General features: G+C 38.7%; 1 protein-coding gene across 8 annotated transcripts in view; it reads right to left on the bottom strand.

Moving 5' to 3' along the window:
- The window catches only part of RBMS3 (RNA binding motif single stranded interacting protein 3), a 702,269-nt gene that overhangs the window by 103,157 nt on the left and 580,360 nt on the right, over nucleotides 1–18,752 (bottom strand). For 6 of the 8 annotated variants that reach the window (XM_042955148.1, XM_042955152.1, XM_042955150.1 and 3 more), the window contains exons 9-10: nucleotides 9,539–9,635; nucleotides 7,244–7,294 (exon numbers count right to left, since the gene is read on the bottom strand). In XM_042955148.1, the coding sequence (XP_042811082.1) occupies nucleotides 7,244–7,294; nucleotides 9,539–9,635 (148 nt within the window). The remainder of the gene's footprint in view (nucleotides 1–7,243; nucleotides 7,295–9,538; nucleotides 9,636–18,752) is intronic. The other 2 variants (XM_042955154.1, XM_042955156.1) reach the window with 1 other exon arrangement.

Below are 18,752 nucleotides of genomic sequence, written 5' to 3'. Positions count from 1 at the left end.
AAATATGTCATATTTTTAGATTTCCTATTATTTAATATATTAATTCAAAGTTATCTCAATCAAAATTATAGTGGAATTCTTTAAGTTGACCGACTGCTAGTAAAGTTAATCTGAAAATGTAAAAAAATAGCAAGAGAAATTCTTGAGAAACAACAACAACAAAAATGTTGGGGATTAAGTCATGCCAGGTGTATATGGTGCTATAAAGTGATAGTTCAAATACTAGAGTAATGGTCAGAAAATAAATCAACAGAATAGGACTGAGTCCAGAAATACACCAAAGACATAGATTTATCGTATGATAAAAATTGGAATAAAATCTTATATCAGTGGATAAAATACAGATGATTTATATGGCAGAAGTTGTTATGACAATTGGTTACCCATTTAGGGAAGAAAGCTGGACAATAATCTCATACCATATTACAAAATAAACTCCAAAAGTAATAAAACTTGAAAACAGAATTTACTGTACACACAATAAGACATATGGTGATACGATGTTATATGTTAATAATATCTCAATTTTTAAAAAGTTATTAAACTCAAAAAAACAAAAGCAACAACACAAAAACACTAAACAGGGTGCCTGGGTGGCTCAGTCGGTTGAGCATCTGACTTCAGCTCAGATCATGATCTCACAGTTCCTGAGTTCTAGCCCCACGTCTGGCTCTGTGCTGACAGCTCAGAGCCTGGAGCCTGCTTCAGATTCTGTGTCTCCCTCTCTCTCTGCCCCTGCTCCACTCACTCTGTCTCTCTCAAAAATAAATCAAAATGTAAAAAAAAACATAAACAAAAACATATGGTGTTTTATTTATTTTTAACTTATGGTGTTTTAAATCTCATATTGAATAAGGTATTTCATGTGGGAGTCTAGATGCTATACGGTAGGGGCTGGAAAAACACAATCTATGAACCAAATGTTCATACAGAACCTGTTTCTGTAAATAAAGTTTCCTGAAACTCAGCCATGCCAATTCATTTATGTATCGTCTGTGGCTGCTTTCACTCTATAACCATAGAGAAAGAGAGCATACAGCTCACAAAACTGAAAATATTTGTTGTTTGGATCTTTACAGGAAAACTTTGGTGAGTATTGCTCCTAAAGGAAAAACTAATAAATTCTAGACACATAATACTAAAGTTCTGCATGATGACACCAAAAAAATTAACAGTAAACAGAAAATATCTAAATTATCTATCTATATATAGTTTTTTTACATGTATTTATTTTTTGAGAGACAGAGAGAGACAGAGCACAAGTAGGGAAGGGTCAGAGAGAGAGGGAGACACAGAATCCAAAGCAGGCTCCAGGCTCCGAGCTGTCAGCACAGAGCCCGACGCGGGGCTTGAACTCATGACATGCGAGGTCATGACCTGAGCCGAAGTCGGATGTTTAACTGACTGAGCCACCCAGGTGCCCCTCTAAATTATCTATAACAACATTAACTGACTAACTGCAATAAGACCTTTTAAAAATAAAAAGAGGGGGAGCCTGGGTGGCTCAGTCAGTTGAGCATCCGACTTTGGCTCAGGTCATGATCTCGCAGTTCATGAGTTCAAGCCCCGCGTCGGGCTCTGTGCTGACAGCTCGGAGCCTGGAGCCTGCTTTGGATTCTGTGTGTCCCTCTCTCTCTGCCCCTCTCCTGCTCATGCTCTGTCTCTCTCCATCTCTCAAAAATCAATAAACGTTAAAAAAGAGAGAGATCAATACCCCAAAAGAGAAATAAGCAAAAGCAAATGAAGGACGTGGAGTTCAGAGAAGAAAGAAAAATTAGTCAATAAAGACATGAAAAGCAACTCCACTCCACTAGGACTCAGAGAAATAATAATAAAACATCAGAAAGATACTGTTCATTATTTATCACATCAACAAAGTATCTGAAATCCGAGAATGCCCAGTGTTAATTGGGGCCACGGAGAAATAAACACTCTCACTTGGCGTGCCAATCTGACAATAATGTATATCCAATCTTAACACACACATACTTTGTGTACCAGCAATCTATCCTGCAGATATTTTCTCACAAGTGCTCAATATTACAGTCTTGTGCTTATGAGCTAGTATGAGAAGCAACTTAAAGAACAGTGAATGGGAAATTGGTTAAAAATGCCTTTTGGTGCATTTATATAATGGCATATTATGAAGTGTTTAAAAAACTGACATAGATTTATATGTGACTCATGCAATGACATCCAGGACATTCTGTTATTGGGGAAAAAGAATGCAAGTTGCAATAACATATTTGTAGAGTAATCTAGTATAGATGTTAACAATACATATACATTTATGCACAAGTACATATAGATTTTCGTATGCATAAAAATTGACTGGATGGTGACATGGAAGTTTATCCTAGGTTTCTTTCTGGAGAATAGAGCTGATGAGTGAAGGGGTCCTAAGTGGAACGTCTTTTATGCTCTATGCAGCTATAATTTATGAGCCCAGAATTTCATTGTTTAACGGATTTTTCTTTATTTTTGAAAACTTATTGTAGAATTTTGAAGTTAAATTTAACATTGCAAAGCCAGCACTGCTTTTTTTTTTTAACAGTAGTTACACTAAGAGACTTTCTGTGGAAATGGTTTTATTCATAGTCACTTTAGCCCAGCACTATATTTAAAAGGAGGTGACACTCAAAACAAGTTACCCCTCCTAAGCTTATTCTCATTCAGTTTGAATTCTCTTCCAGGAGAAATGGTATAGATGGGTTAGAGTCACTGTTGTTTCGATTTTGCTATGTAGTTAAAAAAGATTTGGCCTGTATATATGCACTTACCAAGTTAATTCCTTTGACAGCAAAAGCATTTTGACTTTTTACTTTACTAATGAAGCTATGAGATTTAGGATTTTTGCTCAGCTCAGCTTTCTGAACAGAATTCAATGGATTTAGATATTCTTTCCACATTAGGTGATATCCTTTTATAGAAAACACAGCTACAGATTTATAGGATACAACCTCTAACATTAAGTCTTAGGCCTAGTCTGTTTGCTGGTAAGGGATGACCAAATCAAATGTTCTGGAGATTTCTTGAACAGCCTTGTTGCAGAGGGAAAGTTTATATTCCCTATTCAGCTATAAACTTTAGGTTTATTAATCATAAAAGTCATAATTTAGCCATGCATGGCCACAAATCATCCAATGATTCAATAGGGCATCTTGCATTTCTAAGAATGCTGTAATTAGATAACCAATTTGTAATTAAGTAAAAATGAAAGCTGACCTTTCTCCTTGAGAGAAAATAATGCTAACTATATGAAGAACAGAAGATTTATGATTCAAATGAGCCTAAATATAATTTAAGGGAACAGGACTATGCTTCTTCTTGGGAACTATCATCTTTTCTCCTTGTCAGCACAGATTTAACAAAATATCCAATGTGTTGCAACACAGGAATTTCAATTGTGCATTCATATAAGATTCCGATGTAACATGACGCTATGCAGAGTAGATATTTGGTGCAATCCATCATCTATTAAAATTCTGTCAGTGAGATGGGGAGTTTCAGAGTACAGTACAGAGCTCTGCACTGAGAAGCAGCAATGAATAAGTGATTGCACTGACAAAGTCAGCATTTTTACTTCTTTACAGCAAAAAGTGAATTCCTAATCTCGTCTAACAGTGCTTTCTCCCGAGTCTGTTCCGGGAACAATGACAAAGTGCGAACAGAAATGCTCTTGCTGTCCTAAGTGGGGTTTGACAACTTTCCAGGGGACCCGATAAGGTCCCAGCATCCACTGACAGAGAACTGTTTTCTTGCACAAACACCAGAAGGATGGTTATAACACAGTCAAGGAAACTTCTTTCCCCTTTTCCTTAAGAGGGAAAGTCCTCTCAGAATCTCTTTCCCAATCTACAAAGAAGTACAATACACACAACTTAGCAAATTAAATCTCTAAGGAAACAAACTAAAATGGCACACTTCAGTTTTATGCTTATGCTTTTTGTTCTTCTCTTGGCCCTTGCCTACTCCTTTTTCTCCTTTCCATCATTTTATTTCTCTCTTACTAACCATCACCTGTCTCCTCCCCCTTCTCCCATTTTAACCATTCATCCTGATAAAGACCAGAGGCACGGTGTTCTACTTTTAAGACTTTCCTGAAGTCTCTTTGGATACAAGCCTGGTTGAAATCTTTGGAGTCCTTTGAGTCAAGCCTGAAAGACAATTCAGGCGTTAGGCTCCATTTAGGAGTCCGTGTGCATTCACAGTGAGCAGGAGAAACGTGCTTACGCTTTGAGCTTATACATGAGATTTTCTCAAAATGGCAGAAGAGAAAACATGAGCAAGGAGAAAAGTTGCAAGCAAATCATAATTATGGGCAACATATTTGCGACATGTAGATATTGACGCCTTGAATTTATTTGTAAAGTAGGTTCTAGTTACTGACATAAAGGGCGTACCTATCAGGCCTTTTTTCTTAGTATTAAGTATTAAATGGTTTAGTAAGTAAATGAAATAAGTACCAATCCAAGCAATTTATTTGTAGCCATAGAGGCTATCTTCAAAAACTCATTAGCAAAGTAAGTTAAATAAATAGTAAAAATGTAGTAGAAACAGGTGATTATTGCTTATTCTCAACTTTCTTCCTCTACCTTTCTTCCTCCTATAACTAAGTAATAATAATAATAATAATAATAATAATAATAATAATTTGCTGAGTGTTTGCTATTTGCTAGACACAATTTAGGAGCTTTAATTCATTATTTCCTTTAATGAACACAATACATAATTATTTAGGCATCAGCATGTCTATGTTACAGATGAGGCAACTATGGCTAAGAAAGTTTTATTGACCAGAGTTCCATAACAGAGAAAAGTTTCCTATCTCAAAGACCCTAACCAAGAACTCATGCTGTTAATCATCAAGTCGTTCATTCGTTCGTTCATTCATTCGTTCATACGTTCATTCATTCAAGATCTAGGTATTTGGTTTATCTGCTTTAGATTGTTTCAGTATTTTTGTATTTAAGTATCATTCAGTGATTAATTTAACCCCCATTTTGATGATGAGACTAAGACTAGTTGGGTACGGTTATTTATGCAATATAGACAACTGGTAAGACTGCTACTGGGAAAAGAATGCTGGCACAAACTCTGTTTCCATGACACTGCTTAGCCAATTTTTCCATGTTAAAGGCAACAAAGTGGTGGGTGGCCCAGGCACTCCTTTTTCCAAGAATCTTCCCTGGTCACAAACACTGTATTTTAAACCAAGTGACCTAAACACAAACATGATGCACTGTCTACTTATGGGAACTGATGAGACATCAGTGAGCGGTAGCCATAACGAGAAATATCTAAGGGGATAAATTCACACACACACACACACACACACACACACACACACACACACACACAGCTATTTCTGGAGGAAGATGTATGAGAAATAATACCTCCAAAAATGGGGCTGAAGCCATGTTGGGATGGAGGGCGAGGGGAAGAAAAATTTTGCTGAGGTCCTGAGTGACAGACAGTGGAAATAAAGCCACATACAAACACCTTCCCTTCTACTTATAGTTCTAGAAGTTCTGGTAGAACCTTATATATTTTGACATCTGGAAAAATATTTAGATTTCTGCCAGATGTGCATTCCTTTTGGTCACGATGAGATGATCCTTCACCTCGGTGTGAGGACTAAGCTAGCATTAGCACCTTCTAGATGAACATATTACTTGTTAGAAGGTAGTTGTTTCCTTCTAGAAAGTCTCCACTTTAGAACTTGGCAGAACTTCTTCCCGTTTCCTGTATTGGCCCAACCTATGCTATACATTGGTTTGGCAGCGTATACTGAATTTTATCGCATGAATTGGATATGAAAGTGCAGCCTGGATCCATTGTACGGTATGATTTATAGAACATAGACCAGATGAACTCAGGAAGCCCCCAAGGTGTGTAGATAAGAGTAAATAGAGGGATTTGCAAAATATGGTCTAAAGTTCTGCTGTATTAAGCTATATAGATTTTATTCTTTAAATAAAACACAAACTATCAAAACATTAGGAGCAACATGGAATGTTTTTTATTTTTAAAAAATGGGCAAAGCTCAGATATGAAAACCAGGTGCTATGATCCTTTGGGTCAAAGAAATGGATGCCTGCGGATTTAGTTCCCTGATCTTTAATGTGTGCTACTTTGTTTACAGTTACCTTTGAAATGGGTTAAAATGTTGCACTGCTTTGTCTCTGTACAACGAATACATTCTGTACTAGGAAGGATAACGGCAATAACAATACATAGCATATTGTATTTTAAAAGCTATTTTCACATATGCTCTCACTTGATCCTTCCAATAGCCCTGTTAATATAGTGACAGAAAAGGAAACAGAGGCACAGGTGTGAGCATGCCCCCAAAGGATATTCACCACAGACCTTGTCACACAACTTCCTGTCTCGTGCTCTATCCATTCTCATGAATATATTGCTACTGAAATCGCTCTATTGTACTTTGACACAGCTAGAAAACCTGGAAGACTGAGACAAAGATAAATGGAATCATTAGCCTTCAGTCTAGATTTGAATGAAATATGTAATATTTTCCCATGGGACTGATGTAATATTGTGCCACAAAATGGGAAATATAGCAAGTAGAAAATAGAGTTTGAATATTTTTAGAAGAGATTTTTCCACTAAAGAAGAAGAGAATGGCTCTAGTTAGTTAATATTAAAAATATATATCTAGCAGCCTTGCTTTCTATCTCTATATCTCCATCTATTAGTAGACAGCTTTCTTCATATTTCAAATATATTGCTTTGAGTGAACCCTTGGCCATGATACCAAAAATTGCCCCCAAAGCATATCAAACAGCATCCAAAGAGAACAAAGCATACCAAGAGAAGGAAAACAGAAAGGCTTTCCCCCAATAATGGATTTAATTGTCCAGAGTTCAGAATTCCTGTGTGAAGTAGAAATTCCCCATTCATGACAAATGGCAGACATCAGCTTAGGAGGTTGACTATTTCCTCTAATCAAGTTTGTTCTCTCTCTGTCTGTCTTTCTCTCTCTCTGTCTCTGTCATCTCTGTCTCTCTTTTTCTTTCTCTCATCTCTCTCTCTAACTCTACTATCTATCTATTGTACATGCTTTTGTAGAATTTCAGGAACAGCTTTTCATCTGGAAAATATGGCTGCCTGAAAGAGGTATGAAATCTAACAAAAGCTTTACCCCAAAGCTTGTACGCGTTACAAAAGCTTGCACTCGGATAAGAGAAATATTTAGCCTCAGGTGACTGAGAACACTTACTGTTGGTTGCATAACGTATGGCGGATGAGGCATCCATGAAGTACTCTGGACCTATGCATCAAACAGCATTTATTAGCACAAAGCAATCACAGAGAGAACTTGGTTCTTGTGTTCAGTGGAGTCACACTAGGTCATAAGAAAGTGGAGTCCATCTGATTTTACAGCTAATTAGTGCTCAGAACTGAGGAGAGAAAGGAAATTCTTGGACCTGATTACCAAAACATAGTAAAATAGAAAGCAAACTCCTACTTCATAGGAGCTGGCTGCGGTGCCCATGTGGACCAGGCTGGGCCTTGGAGCAGATTTTGAGGTTGGTGGTGGAGGCTAGAGTCTTAGGAAGCCTCAGAGACCTCCTACTCAGGGGTCAACTCCCAGGGCTATTGAGCCAGTAACAAAGAGTTGACAGCTAAACCTTCCTCTTTTTCTTTCATCCATTCTAATTTCAAATTCTCAAGTGATCCCATCTTGGAAATAAATCTAAGTGGTAAAAGTTGGGGTAAGAATTAGAAGAGATCAGCCAGAAATTTGGGGGGAATGCTTTGGGTTAAACCCAAGTTAAGCAAGTTTGTGATCTTTTTTTTCTTTCACGGCAATTGGTATGGCAAATCAAAATGAGAATCTGAGCCAACCAACTGTTCTGAAATGTGCCTTGTCAGCCAAATGAGAAAGTCAGCTTACACGGGCTGATGGTCACATGGAGAACCCTGTAGGACTTTGTTTTCAATACACTCACACTAACAAAAGCGCCAATGCACTTCAGGTTTTAAAAAAAAAAGTGGTGAAAGGCGAGAATCAACAACATAGGAAAGTGCTCTGATTCCCTTTTTCAGAAAAAAGGAGCTAGAGTTAAATTCCACTTATGAGCCCTCCCAAGTGAAATCACTTTTCTGTGGATATTTTATTCATGTCACCAAAGTGCTCTACACTGGGGCTCAGTGGGTGGTCTTGGCTGAAACATAGGCCAGGATTAGAAAAAATGGGTTAAAAAAAAAAAAAGAAAAAAAAACCACACAAAAACACACATTACAACCAGGCGGGCCCTGCAGGAAGAACAAAAACTGAACAGCACCTGCACGTAGCCTCATGGGTCCCGAGGAAAAGCAATTAAGAAATCATCCATTCTGAGACCCTCCAGTGCAATTCACATGCACGTCTATTCCATTCACCCAGCGACATGGATCAGGATTCTAAGCGCAGGAAAAGAATGAAAATCATCTGCTTCAGGGGGAATCAGTTAAGGAAAAATGTATATAGTCTCAAGTCTGATGCTCTGAGAGCTGGGACCCCCTGAAATGAAGTATGTAATGGTTGAATAAGGTGAAACTTCACTGAATTGGTAGCAGTCAGCAACATGACAGTTTTACCCTTTGTGAAACCTCCACCCCCGCCGTCTGCAAAATACAAACACACGCGTGCACACACGTATACTCTCTCGCACTCTTTCTCTCTCCAAAGTTTGAAAAGGTGACACTAGATACCCCCCACAGGTGGCATCTATAGGCACTGTCTAATTAGAATTAGAAGAATTGTCTGAAGAACCACGTGAGGCAAAGAGAAGCTGGGAGTAATAGCACATTCGTGACTTAAGGGAATAAGACAAGGAGTTATTTATGGAGGGAGAAGTTTGACTCTTTTGATCCACCTGTGTACTTAGAATTAACTCGCTGTAACATCTGCTTTAGGACACACACTGAATCTTGGATTTTTGTTTGTTTGTTTGTTCTTCAACCTGTGGAACCCGTGAGGTCTCTTTTGACCTGTTTGGGACTGAGGATGAAGTCAAAGCAGGAGGTAGGAATAACTTTTTACCACTTTGATGGTCCTCCCTCTTTCTCGGGGAAAACGATTTAACAGCTGTCCACGTGGCTTTGCATGGACGCACAGGACAACTGTGACAAAATGAGATGACAACGGTAAAATATCCTGGAGTGAGGGAGGGGAATGCCAGACGTGTGCTTGTAGAAAAGACACAACAGGGAACAGACAACCCAAATAGCAGACAACCAACAAAGTAAGTTCTCAGTGGCAAGAAGGCTGCACTCGTGTTGGCTGGAAAGGAGCCTAATCATAAAAACTCAGCAGGAAGAATGAAGAGCACAGTGGACCTTATTCTTCAGCGAAACAGATGCAAACAAGCCCTTCAAAGTGTAGGCGACACCTTGAGGATTATTACTTTAAGGTCGGACTGAAATGTCTGAAGGCTATTGGAAGAAAACTTGTGCTGTGCCCCTTTCGCCTTTATACCGTCTACTGGCAAGAGAGACGCTCCCTCAGGTGCAGGTAAATCGGACATACCTGGTATGTGGAGACAGGGGAAGCAGCAATGAATGGCGTGAGAGATGTCTGTGGAATCATGCGGTTGGTTGCAATACTGTACGGTGAAGAATAAAATCTGCAAACAGAAAACAACAAAAAGAAGATTCATAAAGCTGCTGCAATGCCTGGGTGCCGGTCAAATGCTACCCAGCGCCTCTGGGAAACACAGAGTTCCACCCTCGTGTTTTTCCACCAGCTGCGAACAGGAGCATCCGGGAGATTTACACTGTTTGATTCCACTAAGAGAAATAAATCATTCTGAACAAAATGACAGATTGGACTCATCTTCTAAAACGGGCTGCACAAGCCGCTCTGGAAAACAGTGTGGAGGTTCCTCAAAAAATTAAAAATAGATGTACCCTGTGACCCAGCAATAGCACTGCTAGGAATTTACCCAAGGGATACAGGAGTGCTGATGCATAGGGGCACTTGTACCCCAATGTTTATAGCAGCGCTTTCAACACTAGCCAAATGATGGGAAGAGCCTAAATGTCCACCAACTGATGAATGGATTAAGAAACTGTAGTTTATATACACAATGGAATACTACGTGGCAATGAGAAAGAATGAAGTATGGCCTTTTGTAGCAACGTGGATGGAAATGGAGAGTGTGATGCTAAGTGAAACAAGTCACACAGAGAAAGACAGATACCATATGTTTTCACTCTTACGTGGATCTTGAGAAACTTGACGGAAGACCATGGGGGAGGGGAAGGAAAAAAAAAGTTAGGGAGGGAGGCAAACCACAAGAGACTCTTAAAGACAGAATAAACTGAGGGCTGATGGGGGCTGGGAGGGAGGGGAGGGTGGGTGATGGGCACTGAGGAGGGCACCTGTTGGGATGAGCACTGGGTGTTGTATGGAAACCAATTTGACAATAAATTTCATATTAAAAAATAATAAAATTAAAAAATAAAATAAAATAAAATACAATAAAATACAATAAAATAAAATAAAATAAGATGGGCTGCACAAAATCTCTTACGCCAGGTGAGGGTAATAGTATGTTTCACCAACAGGGGGAGAAAAGCCATGGGCCTCTTTTTAGTTTGTTTTTATTTCCTTTTTTCTTTTTACTTTTTTTTTTTTATTTTTAAGGAAATGCCATTGTAAGGCTCTTTGAGAGAAAAGCAAAATGATAGCACCAAGCTTTATAAAGCTGGCCAATGTTATGTGTACACAAATTGCATCTATCTCTTCATTCAAGAAAGAGGGTCAGCTCCTAGAGAGTTCTACATAATTTGTGCTAGGCAGAAGTCCATGCACTCATGCAGAAACAGAGCTAAATATTTTCTCCCTGAAAAGAGAAGAAGGTGAACGATGTGTGGGTTGTGTCTAGCTGGGGACAGGAATATTTTCTGGATTCAATCAAGGCATTGGTGGAGATTCTAGACCTCTGGGATATAACCCAGTCCTACAGTCCTGTAGACTGTAAAAAAAGCACTGAGTGTCGAGTCTTTCGGGGCCCTCTGTCAAACAATTATAAAATGGTGCTGGGCGAGATCAGGGCTTCACAAACCAGAGGAGGGATGATCCTTCTATAGATCTTTCAAAGAGAAGCTTCTAGATACTTAAATCAGTGATACACCCATCTCTGCTCACTCTGTACCCTAGAGTTCACAAGTTACCTAATGCTTAAATTCGTCAGCAGATTTTTCAAATCATGTTCCTTCCTTCCTGTCTCACTGGTAAGTGAAAGGCCAGAGGGCCAGCCACAGAATGAAAAAGGCCAGGTTGTCTTTGATGGATTATTTCACTGATGTGAGGATAGATTGGGAAAATGGGTCTCAGGGGTAATAGAATCATTTTACTTTGCTGTACTCTTAGCAAAAATCAACTACTACTTTTGATTTTTTTTTTAAATAGCATAACTGAGGTTGGAGTTTTGGAATCAAAAGCTTCATCATCCCTCAGAGGTCACTGATATTTTGAATAGAGACTGTTACGGGTTACCATTCTAAAGAAGCATTCTATAAGCCCCCTATTGAAGGGCGAGCTGGATTTCAAGGCTTCCAGGACTCAAGGAGTACATTCTTTAATCTTAGATTCTATAAAAGTCTTCAAGCAAGGATTGGGGGACTACAGTCTTAAATTTACTTTATCCAGCTCTCGACAGGGATTCTAAGGAAGGTCATGTTCTTTTGGTTAAAAAATTGCAGCCGAAAAAAATTACTGTGTTACATATTATATCCTTACTATCCATACCCACCAGACATCGAAGTTTAAGTTGTGCAATTAAAAAAAAAATTATATAGACTGCATATGTATTAGAATGGCAAAAAAAAAAAAAAAGGCACAAAAAGAAAGAAAAGAAAATCCTATGCTGACAAGGATTTAGAGAAAGTGGAATTTTCATTCGTTGCTGGTAGAAATGCAGAATGGTATAGTCATTTTGGAAACCAGGTTGTCAATTTCCTTATAAAGTTAAACATCCACATACCTTATAACAATAATCCCAGTGGTAGATATTAACTCAAGATAAATGAAAATTTACGTTTATACAAAAACCCTAACGCACATGTTTATAGCAGCTTTACTGACACTTGCCAAAAATTGGAAACAAGCCAAGTATCTTTCAACCGAATTGATAAACAAATTCTAGTACATCTGTCCAGTGGACACTATTAACCAATAAGGAAAGAATTACCAATACATTTAACATGATGAATCTTAAGCCAATTATGCTAAATGAAAGAAGATTCAAAAGACTCTATATTTCATAATTTCATTTATACTACAACATGAAAAATGCAAAACTATAAAAAAAGAAAATAGATCAATGGAGGCAGGTCAAAGGCTAAGCTTGGGGGATGGAACTAACTATAAAAATGCATGAGGGAATTTTGGGAAATGATGTGACTGCTCTGTCTTGATTGTCTGGTGGTTCTACAATTTTATGCTTGTCAGAACTCATAGAACTGGGGACGCTGGGTGGCTCAGTTGGTTAAGCATCTGATTCCTGATTTCGGCTCATGTCATAATTTTATAGTTTGTGGGTTCGAGCCCTGTGTCAGGCTCTGTGCTGACAGCATGCCGTCGGCTTGGGATTCTCTCTCCCTCTCCCTCTGCCTCTCCCCTGCTCTCCCCTTCTCAAAATAAATAAACAAATAAACATTTGAGAGAAAAGAACTCACCGAACTGTACACTATAGTGACTATATACTCTATGTAGATTATACTAATAAACCTGACTTCTAAAAAAAGTCAATGAATGTGTACGTAAACAACCATCCTTTCACTTCAAAAAAAAAAATTAGTGAGCATTTACAATGTGTACCAAAGATCGGTAAGATTCTAAAACATTCCTTAGAGTTTCTCCATTTAGCCACTTAAATTGTATCTTATCTGTACATTAATCAGCCTAAAATCTTCCAATGGCTTTTCATTGCAATGAAAACAAAATCTGAATTCCTAGTATGGGCTAGTACAAACAGGCAAACACCTATCTCTCTAGTACTTTTCTCCTACCCTCTAAACCAGCCAGCTAGGTTCCAGCCACACTGACCTTCTGTCACATGATTCTGTTATTCTCACCTCCATCTTGGGCCATTAAACTTATAATTCCCTCTACCTGCAATGTTCATTTCCAGAAGTTTCCCTAAGGCTACCTCTTTCTCAGTATCGGTCTCACTCAACTTTCCCATCTTCAGAGAGGCCTGTAGTAGCTAAAGTAGCAACCACCATCTCCAACCTAATTACTCTCTATTCTTGTCCTGTAATTTACTTTTTTTCTCCATCACGCTTATCACCATCCAAAGTAGTGATTTCTAAAAATTTATTTAGGTATGTTAGAGACCGAATGCCTGTGTCCCTCCAAAATGCATATGTTGAAGTTCTAAATTTCAGTGTGTCTATATTTGGAGATGGAACCACTTTGGAAGAAAGTAAGTTAAATGGGGTCAACAGCGTGGGGCCTGATCCAATAGGACTAGTGTCCTTATATGAAGAGACACCAAAGAACTTGCTCTCTCTCTCTCCACAAGCGAGCATGGAGGAAAGGCCAGGTGAGGACACAGTGAGAAGGCAGCCATCTACAAGCCAGGAAGAAAGTCTTCACCAGAAATCTAATCAGCCTGAACTTGATCTTAGACTTCTAGCCTCCAGAACAGTAAGAAACTTATTTTTTGTGGTTTAATGCCACCTAAGTGATGGTATTTTGTGATGGTAGTTGAGCTAACACAAGGTACTTATTGACTATTTGTCCCTCTAGGATGTCAGCTTTGACAAAGTTGAGGACATACTGGCTTTGTTGCCTAGAAGAGAGCCTGGGGCATAAGAGATACTTAAGAACCATAGGTTAGGGTGCCTGGGTGGCTCAGGTGGTTAAACCTCCGACTTCAGCTCAGGTCATGATCTCATGGTTTGTGAGTTCGAGCCCTGTGTCAGGCTCTGTGCTGACAGCTTCGAATTCTGTGTCTCCCTCTCTCTCTGCCCCTCCCCTGCTCGGGTGCTGTTTGTCTCTCAAAAAAATAAATAAAGAAACATTGAAAAAAAGTTAAAAAAAAGAACCATAGCTGGAATGAATGAATGAATGAATAAATGAATACAGAGAAGCTTAGGGAAGTAAGTAGTGATTACAGTACCGGCCAATACCAATACTTGGCCAATACCAAGATGGCAGGAGCATAGAAGATAGGTCCCTGAAACCATAGGAAGCTGAGGGGTGAGAGCCCAAAGAGCAGCCAACATCACATATTAGTAAATGCTCAGTGGAGGCTTAATCAATACTTGCTTTCTAAGCATGGATAGTGTTAGTAACTAGGGAAAACAAGTCCTTTTTTACAAAAATCATGAATTGCATTTAAAAATCCCCTTTAGGTCTTATCCTTGACAGATCTGATTTATGAGGAAGTGAACCAAAGGACCTATTCTTTATTCGGGGCCCATGATGACCTCACTCCACCCATGACTACTCCATGATCGCTCTACAAACATTTGTTTCTCACTCACCATGCAGTGGTTTAATTTCTGTCCGAAACCCAGTGTCAGCCTCTTCCACCAATGGAGTGAATCGTGCATCGCATTTGAGTGTGGCTGGCTTATTTTATAAAATGTACCAATTGAAGTATTAAATATGACGGCAACGAGAAGTGGATTGGCAGGTAGAGTTTACGGGGGATTTTATGGGGAGAACAGAGAGCAAAAACCTAAAGAAAACAGCCAAGTAAACTGATACTTACAAAGGGAACCCTTGGGGGGAAATTTAATGCATTTTGTTCTATCTGCTCTAATCCTATCCATCAAACAAGAATTATAGTTCATGCTTCCCAGCAAGTTCCAAATCCTGCCACTCAAGTCGGAGAGTCACTTAGAATGGAAAATGTACTGGGCAGAAGAGACTCAACACACCGTGTTGATCCCCTAATTCTGATATTCTGAAATGAGCTCTTCCCAAGACCAAACATAAACCGGATGAATTGACAGGAAACCCTAAGAGAGTCTGCTATCACACTGGCGGCTTAGAGGTGCCATATCTAAAGAAAATGCACAGAGCCAAGCTCTGTGAGAGAAGTGCAGGATGAGTTCCCAGTCTCTTCACCTCTTCTTAGTCCCTGCCATGTATCTATTAGGGTTTGAAAACACTTCCCTGTGACATTAAAAAAGAAAGAAAGAAAGAAAATGAAAGAAAACAACAACAACAACAACAACAACAACAACAACAGCAACATCCAAATAGATGCTCCAGGCACAGGTGTTATCTTACTGGGGAGCATGAAGGAGACGACTGACAGAATATTTTAGCCATAATAACAAAGCGAAGTTAAGTCTAAATATGTAACTTTGTGTTTTTTTTTTAAAGTATTTTTTTTAATTTTTTTTAACGTTTATTTTTGAGACAGAGAGAGACAGAGGACGAACGGGGGAGGGTCAGAGAGAGGGAGACACAGAATCCGAAACAGGCTCCAGGCTCTGAGCGGTCAGCACAGAGCCCGACGCGGGGCTCGAACCCACGGACCGTGAGATCATGACCTGAGCCGAAGTCAGACGCTTAACCGACTGAGCCACCAAGGCACCCCTGTAACTTCATGTTTTTATATCCCATAATATATGTATTATGCCTTGGGAATTAATTCTTAAATGGTTTTCCTGGGAAAAGTTTACTCATTTAAGATAGATAGATAGATAGATAGATAGAGATATCTTTCCCCCAAATGCACATGGCATTATGTGTATGACGAGTGTTCCTTTCACACTTTGTCCAGTGGTTCTACACTAGAAATAATTTTCCTCCTCAGGGAACATTTGGTGGCAGGATCTAGAGACAGGTCTGGTTGTCACAAGCGTGTGGGTCGGCTGCTACTGGCATCTAGTAGATAAAGGTCTGGGTTGCTAAATATCTTACAATGCACAGGGCAGCTCCCACACTAAAAATTATCCGGTCCAAAATGTCACAGTGTTGAGGATGAGAAACCTAGCCTTAGGAATAACCAGTCACTTCTGGAGAGATGTCATATGAACAAAATACCAAATGCCACAGTGGCTAAGAGAGTTAACTAAGTGTGATCTATCTATAGAACGCTAAGCTGGCCTTTGCAAAACTTTATATTTTTAAGGAACGCGAAGAGTTACTTGGTTCTCTGGCATTTAAAGCAAGTGGGCTCCAGAAGTTCAGAACATGCAAGTCTAGGTCACTAATAGGACATTATCTTGCCTGCAGGAAAGTCATCTTCAGGGATTTGGCCGTCAGTAGTAATATGGTGAAATCTTATTTTACTGACAATAAAAATAACATGAATATATCAATAACCCCAGGGTAGAGTGTTTTTTTACTGTAGAAACCCACACAAAATCCTATTTGCACACTGAAATAAACAGCACCGGCTCGTCTTTCATGTCCGCAGGCAATATTGTTAGAGTCAGAACCACGAACACTATCCTCAGGGTAACACTATCGCGCAAGATTAATACGTTATTGGCCATTTTTATTGTAATACCACCATATCCTTCACATCAGATTCCTTTCCTAGTGTAATAAGATAAGGTTTCGGTATCACTTAATATCAAATGCCCATATACAACAGCTGGCAAACCAATGCTATAGAAAACATTTTTTTTCCCCCAAGTCTCTCCCAAGAATACATTTTATTCAAATAAAACAATCCGAGAGGTCTTCTACACGGCGGCTCTTACTGAAAAGGGCACTGGAAAGATGGGATTTTGAATATGGGGAGTGATTATTTCCCACCTCCCCCACTCCTACTTGAAAGTGATGGAATTTCAGATTGGACTGCTAAAAAAGCAATAGGGCAGTAGTAATAACAAACTGTAGAGTTATGCCAGACGGCTCTGAAAGAAGAATAGGTAATTTTGTTCTTGTAAGTGAGCCTGGAGTAAAAAGTACTCAGATTTCATTTTTCCATTGTGATCCAGACATTTCTTCCCTATAAACTTCAAAGCCTTTGACAGATGAGACATTGAACTAATTTTTTTTTAAGTGATAATTTGGATAGATTCAAGCAGGTGACAGAACTGACATTTTCTACCGTCTAAATTCAAACAGGGTAGAGTCACCATGGTTGCTATTTACACGTTTGTTCTTCATTAGCTAAACTTGAGCTCAACGTGGAGCATTTAGTTCAATGTCATGTTGCTGTATTAATGCAGAGGTTATGGAATTCAGAACATATTTGACTCTCAACACAATTTAAGCTACTGCCTACAACCCAGCCACATACTCAGAAAACTCTAAGGCTTAGTACAGTGAGTACAATTTCCCTTTGTATGGAAAAACACAGGATCATAAAATACGTTCCTTAGCTATGACATGGGACATCTCGAAGAGGAAACGCTCATGTCAATGTTCCATCAATAAGCCTTCCTATTACCTCATTAGAACACAAATGCCTCTTCCTTGTGGTTCTATGACATTAATTTTATTTTTCTTTTTGAAAAGAATATAAAAATATAAACAGTGAAAAATAAGTATCTCTCTCTGTCTCCTATGTTGTAGTACCTCAGTGCCCCCCACCCAGAGAATTACTGTCACTATTTCTTGTGACAGAGAATTACTGCCACTATTTCTTATTCTTTCAGAAAGATTTTATAGAAATAAAAGTTTATACATAAATCTCATAGTACCTTGGGCTTCTATCACAGCATTATTTGTATTGTATCTTGTCTCTGCTATAATATAAAATTTTTCCTTTTCAAATTTGCATCACTAAAATGATTTTAAACAGTCTAATAGAAAGACATTCAAAAGAAAAAAATGTTGAATTAAACTGAGTAAGCATTAAGCAACGTTTAAGAATGTTAACTGGATTAGAGTCCGTTACAACTGTATCTCTAGATACTGATTGTCTTATGTAAAATGAGACCAGTTTCCTTCCTACAGCAGTAGACATTTCTCTATCTGTAAAGTGACGGCTCTCTGAGTTAGGCTGCCAGCATGATCGGATACAGAAATGTGAATAGAGAGTGGCCTACTCTATCCTGGACATTCATGTTGGATCCCTTAATGCGCCGAGTAAGTTTTCTAAATCAACTTCCACACCTCCAAGATGCACATGTTAATGCTTAACTCAAAGGATGGTAGGCTGGGAACACACTTGTGGTTATCTTGACATCTTACATGCTTAGAAATTATTGTTCTAGTATTCCGTATTATTAAAATGTCATCCCATAAGGCAATAAAACCAAAGATGAACAAAACACTTTAAAAGTCCTCTATATGAAGAAGTATCAAATGAGTAAGTTTAATTTACTACAATTTTCCTATTCTTTCCATTTCATCATATAAAATTTATGTCTTCTTGTTACCAACAACACAATGGGCAGTCTAAGCCTTCTAAAACTCCATTCTTAACTCAAGATGTGATAAATTCATGGGCGGTTTGCAAACTTTGGGTGAAACGAGAGGCTGATACTTAAAGAGAATCAGATTAAAGTGTTACATGGGGACAGAGTAAGTTGGTGCTGAAAAGGGGAATGGCTTCTCTAACACCGATTTGCTGGGGCCAAGCAGATGTCATTGGTTACATTTCCTATTTCTGATTTAGCACACTACTGGGTTTAAACAGTCTATAAAGATGAACAAAGCATGCAACTCGCCTTCACTGAGTTAATAGTCCAGCAGGGAAATACATACTGTGTCAATGGCTACACGGTAAAAAAAGACTGCAAACATACCATGGTAATATGAAATATAGTGCAACAATAACATCAATATTTACACTGATGATTACAGTGTACCA

This window comes from Panthera leo, chromosome C2 (genome assembly GCF_018350215.1).
Source record: "Panthera leo isolate Ple1 chromosome C2, P.leo_Ple1_pat1.1, whole genome shotgun sequence".
In the NCBI taxonomy this organism is placed as follows: domain Eukaryota; kingdom Metazoa; phylum Chordata; class Mammalia; order Carnivora; family Felidae; genus Panthera; species Panthera leo.
Note: the sequence above shows the minus strand (reverse complement) of the source record. Positions and strands in the feature narration are given on the sequence as shown.